Source organism: Sinocyclocheilus grahami, unplaced genomic scaffold (genome assembly GCF_001515645.1).
Source record: "Sinocyclocheilus grahami isolate Dianchi unplaced genomic scaffold, SAMN03320097.WGS_v1.1 scaffold45.1, whole genome shotgun sequence".
Taxonomy (NCBI): domain Eukaryota; kingdom Metazoa; phylum Chordata; class Actinopteri; order Cypriniformes; family Cyprinidae; genus Sinocyclocheilus; species Sinocyclocheilus grahami.
In genome coordinates this window covers 28,593-38,118 of record NW_015505224.1, presented here as the reverse complement: position 1 = coordinate 38,118, position 9,526 = coordinate 28,593, and the positions used below count along the sequence as shown (strand labels likewise).

The 9,526-nt window shown below is 36.0% G+C and overlaps 1 protein-coding gene across 3 annotated transcripts in view; it reads right to left on the bottom strand.

Annotated features, from left to right (window-relative positions):
- LOC107582478 (pituitary homeobox 3) overlaps positions 1-9,526 on the bottom strand; it is a 17,026-nt gene that overhangs the window by 4,030 nt on the left and 3,470 nt on the right. For 2 of the 3 annotated variants that reach the window (XM_016268324.1, XM_016268325.1), the window contains exon 2: positions 2,363-2,489. In XM_016268324.1, coding sequence (XP_016123810.1) covers positions 2,363-2,471 — 109 coding nt within the window. In that variant the 5' untranslated portion in view covers positions 2,472-2,489. Of the gene's footprint in view, positions 1-2,362; positions 2,490-8,729; positions 8,948-9,526 lie in introns of those variants that run through there. The other variant, XM_016268323.1, reaches the window with a different exon arrangement.

Genomic DNA, 9,526 nt, shown 5'->3' with positions numbered 1-9,526 from the left:
CCCAAAAAAAAAAAACTTTTGTAACCTTTATTTTTAAGTATGTCCATATACACGAGTCCCACTATTATCACAAAATACAATAGATTACAAACTAAAATAAGCTGTGGATAAACATATATGTGCTAAATACAAAAAAGCACTTGGTTTCTGTTTGGCTTGAAAACAGAACAAGATCAACTGCAGTGATTTTTTTGTATGTGTGATGAAAATCGTCCCACTGTGGTGTAGAGTTCTGCAAATTGCAAATTCAAGACCCCACAGAAAGGGCTAAATTAGCTGGCCACATAATCCTGGGATCAGCCATTAGGGCAGGTTTGGGGCCGTTTGGCAAGGGCTTAACTCTCTAGGAGCAGTTCGAACTAATCAGCAAGCTTTCCAGGACTCCGCAGGGCCTCTAGGAAAACCAACAAGACATCATGCTGCCATCTGTCAGTGGACAGATACCCTTAACTCTTACAACATCAACTATTAAGAAGAAGGCACAAAAATAAATTAAATTAAATCTTAAAAGTAACGAGATCATTATATGTGAAGTTAAGCTAAAAAGTAGTTTAATTAGGCGAAATTAATCTATTGTAACTCGACAACATGGATGAAAGAATAAATCGATGAGAAATCGGCGAAATTGTGGGTTTGTAGGTATCTGTCCTTAGGCCCTGTATGAATGAACGAGAGGAACACAGAACCTTCAATACCGACAGGCTACATTTCCTCACTGGCTTTGTTGCATTACTGACAACGTTTCGAATTCATTGATTTGTTGTTCAGTTGTAGTTCGGTTTGTGTTAAATCTGTTAAATGTTGTTCATAAAAACAGATAAGAAATATATTTATAGGCTAAATACCCACAGAAGCAGTTGACTGAAAATACACGTGTTCACTATTCGCTCAACACCTCAACCAAAAACCCTGTTCTATTAAATTAAACTTAATATATGATTTAGAATTTTTTTTGTTTTTTGTTTTATCCCTATATGATGTTCAGAGTGACTTTAAATTCTTGATTGGGGCCATGCATGTTTAAAATGTTTTCTTCAAATAATAGTAATAACAGGACTAATAATAACTTTTCATAGGCTATTATTAAATGCAGTGTAAAGATGGCTATAATGAAGATTTAACATCTCGTTTACTACAAAGCATGCACTTTTCAGAAATGTGGCACGGATTCTGAAAGAGTAAAAGGTGTAAATAAAGCCATAACAAAGTAGGCTGTAAATGAAAGGTGAAAATGCATGATTATAATTTAATAGCTAAATATAGCCTAATAGATGTTACAAAGCCACACATTCTTCCGGATATATTTAGGTTATGCCTATAGCTATCTTCTAATGATGTAAATTGCGATCAAACTTAAAACATTGTTTTTCAGGAGACCTCCGCTATATAGGTTCAAAATTATAAAAAGCACGTAACACTACACTATCAGCTTGGCTCATTATGTTAATATATTTTAACAGTCAACCTCATTTTTGGACCGACCTGCGCGTTGAAACGGTCCAATTCTAACGCGTTAGTTTATGCAATTTAAAACAGCCTGCCTGTAAGCCTATTAACAGTCATTTAAATCGATAAATATGTTTTTCCTAGTTTGTTTAGGATTACATAATCCTCTGTCGTGCAGTGTCTCAGTGAAGTGCATATCTTCCTCAGAGCTTTGCTCTTTTCACAGGTGTTTAGGTTTATTCGCATAGGCCTACTGACTGAATCATTTGGATACCAAATTTGAGGCACAGAAATGAATAATTTATGCACCTTTCCTTCAGCACGTGACTGGCTAGCCGGGATCTTCTCCTTCAAATGGCGACTGTCATCAGTACACAATGCACACAGGATTATTCAAAACTACAACCAAAGATGCGGTGCTGTTATTACTAGCCCAATTCAACTTGAACGCGAATTAACTGGGGAAAGAACACAGTGTGCTTTAAAGTAGCCAACAGAATGAGCTCATAATAACCTTCAGACGGTTCAGTCATGCATTTAGGTCGAAAGCTGGATGTGGACTATATCTCAAAACTAGAAGATGAGGGGTTGCGTCACGATAAATATTTATTAAATAGCAAATGCTGTACATATTAGACACACTCTTAAAAATAAGGGTTCTTTATTGTTCCACAAAGAACCTTTACCATCCATGGAACCTTTTCATTCCACAAAAGGTTCTTTAGATTATTCAAATGTTCTTCACACTAACCAAAAAAATGGTTCTTTTAAGAACTGTCACTGAACGGTTCTTTGTTTAACCTTTATTTTTTTAAGAGTGCAGACGCAACTTCATTTTTAAGCCTGGGCTAAATTGGCTAGTCTCTAATTCGTGACTGCGTTTTTGTGTGTTAATTAAACATGAACATGAACTGACCACTGTTGTCTTGGCCTTTGCATCCCGGATCGTGCTGAGGAGTCCCGGAGTCTGACAGAGACAGTGCCGGGCTACGGGCCTCGCTGTCCGTTAGAAGGTTAAAATCCATCACCTTGACCGCCAGGCTCTGTGAACAGCACACAGACATATTTACATTAATGATGATACACAAGCTCAGGCTATTGGCTAATACACATGAGACTGCATTGTTTGCTCAGGTTCACTGTGATGCAGCTCATCTTATTCTGACTTGTGATCTCTAGGCCTAAATAAAAGGCACAAAAGACTTTTATCCATAGATTTTCGGATTTTGCATGTTCTTGTTACTCAAAATTCCTTAAATATACATATAATATTTCACGATTGATCAATGCCGCTTATACAAGAAAAAAACACACAATTAGAGTACACGGTTACACGGCTACTTGTTAATTTGCTATTTTGCTAATGATGAAGTCAAAGTTGGTGGCAAAGCCACAACCCGCACTAATAAATTCATTACAGTGTTTCCACAACCATGGATTTTATTTCAGATGAGGAAAATTAACTGGAAACTCCGAGAACCCATTTAATAGAATAGAAATGAACAGGTTAAATGGATGGCAACATGTTATAGGCTATAAGGTTGTAATGATGAAAAATTATTTTCACAATCTGACTGTTCGTCTGTCAATTAAGCAATGTTTTCGTCAATAGACTTCGATTATTATTATTATTATTATTAGGCCTATTAATAATAGTTTATTTATTTTTACTTGTCATTTTTTTGTAAGAATTTCCTGCGCAAAAATGGTACAAGCGAGATGAAAACAGACTAGCCTAATAAAACTTAAAATCCCAAACCTAAGACAAACTCAACCTTAATAAATAAACCCACGTCTAGACTAAATCAGAACAGCTAGATAGGCAACAATAAACCGAATGCGCAATAAGAATTATTTGCATGTTTCATCATATCAAATGAGATGTAGTAATGAAGGCCAGCGCGTTGCTTTGTGTTGCAAATCTCCAAAATGTCAAGATTTTTGGACTTCAGACACCGAGCAACCAACGTTCAAAATTACGTGAAGTAAGAATTTCCTGCGCAAAAATGGTACAAGCGAGATGAAAACAGACTAGCCTAATAAAACTTAAAATCCCAAACCTAAGACAAATTCAACCTTAATAAATAAACCCACGTCTAGACTAAATCAGAACAGCTAGATAGGCAACAATAAACCGAATGCGCAATAAGAATTATTTGCATGTTTCATCATATCAAATGAGATGTAGTAATGAAGGCCAGCGCGTTGCTTTGTGTTGCAAATCTGCAAAATGTCAAGATTTTTGGACTTCAGACACCGAGCAACCAACGTTCAAAATTACGTGAACTTTCAACCAGCCTTAAATAACAGCCTCGTAATAGAGCCTAAAATTACAGCTTGTTTATTTATGCTACACCCTAGAGATTTAGAAACATAATCACCTCTGCGTCTTGGAATCTGTGATGTGACTGAATGAAGAGTGAAAACAGACTAGAATTCAGCAAACGGCACCCAAACTCGCGCGCCGAAGAGATTTTACGGAGCGTAACGCCAACACGTGTGATTTCCTCTTTTTTATTTGCTGTCGGATTTCACCTCTTTTGAAGGATTCATAACTTGTTAAAGGCGTAAAGGTTTGGCTGATATTTGTATAAAATAAAATAAATGTTAAAATGAAAATAATATTTTGAATTGGCTTTTTCTCCACACTTTTGACCTCCAAATTTTTTTTTTTCATGGACATTGTCTTATACTCTATCAAAAGAGAAGCGTACTGGCTAATCCGTATGTTTCTACATTTCCCAAAAGCGTTATCTGAATAGCGCGTAAAAACGCTAATAAATTACCGAACGGATCGGGCAGGTCCACTTGCTTTCACAGAGATTAAAGGACAATAAATATACACACATGCAGTTAGAATCTAGTCTAAACGAGAGAATAAAAACAGTGGTTAAAAACGAATTTAAAATGATAATCCACAGTCTGCGCATGCCACATGATAGGCCTGAATTTCCTGGGCAGATCCCTTCATGTGAACCTTTAATTTGATAAGAATAATAATATAGGCTACTCTTATTTATTCACAGATTTTTTTATTATTGTGATTCTCAGTAAGTTTGAAACTGATTTTCTATTTTTATTTATTTATTTATTTTTAGTGAGAAGTAAATGAGCGCCCTTTTTCATCGCCCATTTTTCTTTTAGTAACAGTGTATTATTGTGCATGTACACCATGGCAGCATTCACGTTTAAATGATAGTTTTGATAATAATAATACATAACTTTCAGACAAAATAGCATGCAATGTGTTTATTGTTTGCGCATTGCAATGTTTGGCAACATTTCCGCATTATTCCTGCAATAGGGAGTTAGATAATTGGGGATATTGGAGAAAGTTGTGACCTTAGTTCAGCCCCTTAAGACCTGACAGCTCCAGTAACGACGCGCTTAAAGTTCTACTTAAAACGAGCCATTATTACACAGCGTTAATTATGACCGCTTTCCCCAACACTATTTGGCCTATACTATTCAACAATAGTGTCTCAATACATACACCAGCCCAGTTATTCAGACCATACTTTCGTTAGTTAGTGGAATATTAATGAAAAGTTTGTAAAATATTAATTAAAATGTATATTCATTATTATAAATGGAATTTCAGAACGTCACCACGTCTAAGTACATGTAAAACCAATAAAACATGGAATCCTCCATCCATTCAGAAAGCAGATTTCAATAACAAACAAGTGCCATACTAGTGAGGTGATTCATGAGGTGACAGACCCTGAGGATGTAGAGATTATCAGTGGTGATAAATAGACCAACTAGTGTTTAAAACTAGTGTTACTATAGTCCCAAATCACATTTCCAAGTATGTTTTGTTGCTAGTTGATAAACAGTGAAATTATATTACATATGGTGAAAAATACAACTAGATATGTTATCAAATTAAAGTTAAAAATGACAATAATTTAAACGGAAGAAAAGTGTGTTCATTGTACATCAGACTGTTGACTGATGTGCTGAAAACACTTAGGCCTAGATACTCAATATAACCAATACTTAAAAGAAAACATTTGGATAACAAATATGTGCTTTACCAAAACAGGGTGTCCTGTTAAATTATAATGATTTGTTTCAGTGCACAGGACGGCATGCCATTTGATTTCACAAATTTGACTGATTTATATGATGTGGCCAACTAAATTAATTAATTAATATTCATCACAAAAATAGGATTTTTTCTACATTCTACGAGCATCGTTCTAGCACTACACTTTATTGCTCCATGCACCTTATTAATTATCAATCAAAATGTCATTAGTTTTTAAAATAAAATATGACCTCTTTTAAATCTAATTAACAATTGATGTAACTTGCCTTGTAAGTGCAGCTGGCCTGTGGGGAGGCGACCATGAGAATTATACAATCAGAACTATAGATATACTTCAACACATACCCAGAGTGACTTTGATAAATGGTTATCTGTCAGGCAGGCTGCTCAGATGCAGAGCTATAGGTGAGGTAAGCTGGTTATTTCATCCTAAGCAAGGTGTCAATGCACCCCCCCCACCCCTGCCAGGACTTGTGACATTATTACATTTCAAACTCTATTAAGGGTCCTGTAAGCCAACAAGGCCCGTGATCAAAGACTCCATGCAAATGCCACAGACGAACTGATAGATTTCTTAAATGTAAAAAATGGAGCGACCAAAAGGGAAAGTGAGCAGGTTTTTCTGTCCTTGGTTTATCTCATGGTTATGTATAGAACTGGCTTATGTAACCAGTTGTCCATGAATATCCGAAGGGTTTATTTTCAAATTGTTAAAAGGCTAATATGGACTATAATAATAATAATAATAATTCAGTATTTATATTATTTATGAAAATTCTATATCCTGTTTTAAAAATGGTTTTAGTTTAATTGTTGTTGTTTTCTACATTTTCTGTGAAATAAAGTTTGGCTCAAACTTTATGTCTCTCTTTGGTGGCACACATCATGTGTTGATGCCATTTGAAGAAAGGAAATGTATGCTGCTTTTGAGATATTGGTAGGCTGGAATGCATGTCAGAGAGGGGCAGTTTATATATACACGACATCGATCTCATTAAAATATATATATCTAATAAGAGAAGAGATAATAGAGGTAAAATCCTCTCGTTTTTTCAGAAGATTGCTGGGTCCATCTGTTGGTTCGACAGAAGCAGACAGCATACATTTCCACGGGCTGCTGCATTATCTCAGGAATTATTCATAAACGCGTTTAGAATTAATTCCTTGGATTAAGAGTTGATTAAGATGTGTGTCACTTTGCTGTCTGAGAACTTATTAAGGGCCCACTCGAGCCGGCGGCAGATGGAATTTCTACCCAGTGTTTGTAGATGTTAATTTCTCCCCTCCTAACACCCATTTGCATTTGGTTGTGTATGTCAAAGCGCGGCTTTCCCTGCACGCACAGCTCCGAATATCCGTGTACGAGGAGATGCTCATCTATATAAGATCGCTCGGGTTTATTCCGTTACACAGAACGCACGCACTATTCACGTTCGACTGAGAGATAGCTACAAATGTATGTTTTTTGTTGGTTGGCATACTGAAATGTGAAAACAGCACACCCTCAACAATTCTTGAGATTTTTTTGTCAGCAACATTTTTTAAAAAGTAGGCAGGCCTATATGTTTTTGAGTAATTTTAGATATATGACTGCAGCTGAAGCAAAAGCATATGCTTGTACTTTGTTTGTGTATTAAAGGCAACATGAGACATAGGCTAACCAAACACAAGAGCGTCACGCACTGTTCTGTGTGTGTGGTTTAACCACACACATGAACTGTTTTTTAATTTAAAAAATGTAATATATTTTTAATAGATATTTAGCTGTTAGATAGCCTATCTAAATGTAGATATTTAGATTTTATGGTTGACTTTTGAGCATTTTTTATTTGAACGATATTTAGCGTTTTTGAAATAAATAGGCTTAAGAAATATTGTTGACAAATATTTAACAACCATTCATCATAAACAAACGATCTACAACTTAAATACACAAATAAAAAAACAACTAAGACAAAAAAAAAAAGGAGCCTAACCGGATGCATTTTTGATCTCACGTTTTTGATACTCTCGCAAAAATGTTTCAGTCAATCTTGTTTGACTATTTCGCCACATGTAAATTTGTATAAACAGGTGCGTTTGCCTGAGTATTTTTTTGAACTTTTTTTTGACGAACAGAAATGCCCCCAAACACTGTATGAAACTTATAGTAAATCGTTGCATGCCATTGTTCCTCTATTGCAATTTTGTAAAGCGAACGGTTTTAAAATAGGCTATTATATCAGCATATTTTTTTACATTTCGTTTTTACACAAAATAACTGGCGCGGGTGGGAGTCTGTTTTTCTCTCGGGTCTCTTAGGGCTTCAGAGCACCTGCCACCCATCAGTTTGGGTATAGGTCTATATTGCATACATATTTTTCACTTAGCCAATAACAGACAATCCCGAAAAACCGCGGTATGGCTATACAGCAATAGCCTACAGAGAGAGAAATTCGGAGATATCTGGGCAGAGGTTTTATTTTACTATTGTTGTTTATGTAACTCAATATATGAGTTGGCTGTATGACAGTTGTGGTTATATTAAAACGATACGTAGCCTAACAGAAGTTTTACTAACCGCTGACAATTTAACTGAAGGCACAAATTGGCTTAAACGTAATTTTAACAAAAAATTAAAACTAATTTAAAACATTTAAAGCCTTCACAAGGCAGCGTTTAACTTAAACAAATGTACCCGTGTTAAAAAGATTTAAACAGGGTTTGCTAAGTCAAAATGATAGCTACTGAACTAATGCAGACATCATGTGGAAACTTATCTTTCTCGGGTTTTCTTAATTTGTCAGTGCTACCAAGTCGAACAATTCTGATAACCTAATCCATATTTTAATAAATAGGCCTATCTATTTTAACCGTAAAATAAGAACAGCTTAAGTATTATAACCATAAAGACAAGATATTGCATATTTTAAAGTTAAAGTAACCTAATACTTTAGATACTATACATGCTGCACTTATAGGTTTGTACATTCGGTTCAGCCGGACATCATCACATCAACTTCATATGATACCCGATGATATAAACGACGCAGTCGCCGGTCAAAACTGATCTTCATGAATATGAGCGATACATGTGCCACGATCCTTTTTGTCTAACACGACAGGTCTGGACTCGGGTGGCCTGTTTTTGTGATAGGCTACTGGAAGGAGACAACATCCCCACAGCTCCTCTGTCGCATGAGAGCACATATCATCAGCACCACAGTGATTTGATCATGCATCTACTCACATGAATCCCGGTCTAGTGGAGGTAATCCTCGAAAAATGTACAACTTTTTGCGTTTACGCGTGTTAGCTGCTTTTCTGAAACGACGCAGTCGTCATGTAGAAAGTTCCTTAGGATGAGCAAACGAAAAGAGACAGTTTCTTTCCCCTTTCTCTCTCTCGGTGTTGTCTGTCATAAGTTTTTAGCGGAGAGTGAAGGCTTGATCTCCATGCAGAGGGGGACTGACTTTATGCTAAATATCTCGTGCGACAGGTCCGCGGCAGAAAGGAATGCCCACCCCTTGACTCTCTCTCTCTCTCTCTCCCACGATCTTTCTCTCTTTCTCACACATGCGCTCGCTAAACATACGCACAGCAAATCAGAGCTTCGGACAATCATCCCGAGCTCACTTGCACAGCTTCTTCAAAACCTTACGATTTAAAACATGAACATTCCCATGAGTTATCGTGCTGCGTGGTAGTGTTATTAGCCGTCTGTTCCTTCATGCTCAGTAAATAGAACGTTCTGTCTTCTCAACATTCTTAAAATAAAGGTTCTTTATTTGCATCTATGATTATATGGAACCTTTGAATGTTCTTTATGGGAAAAGGGCTTCTTCAGATCATTACAGTGTGCTTCACACTAAGAAAAATGGTTCTTTTATTAAGAACTGTTTACTTCTGCGAAACCTATCTTTTGGAACCTTTATTTTAGACTGAATAGTTCATACCAAAATGGCTATTCAAACATTTAAATATAGAATATTGTAAAAAAAAAAACAACAACAACAACATCTAAGCTAATTAGGCTAGTTATGTAGT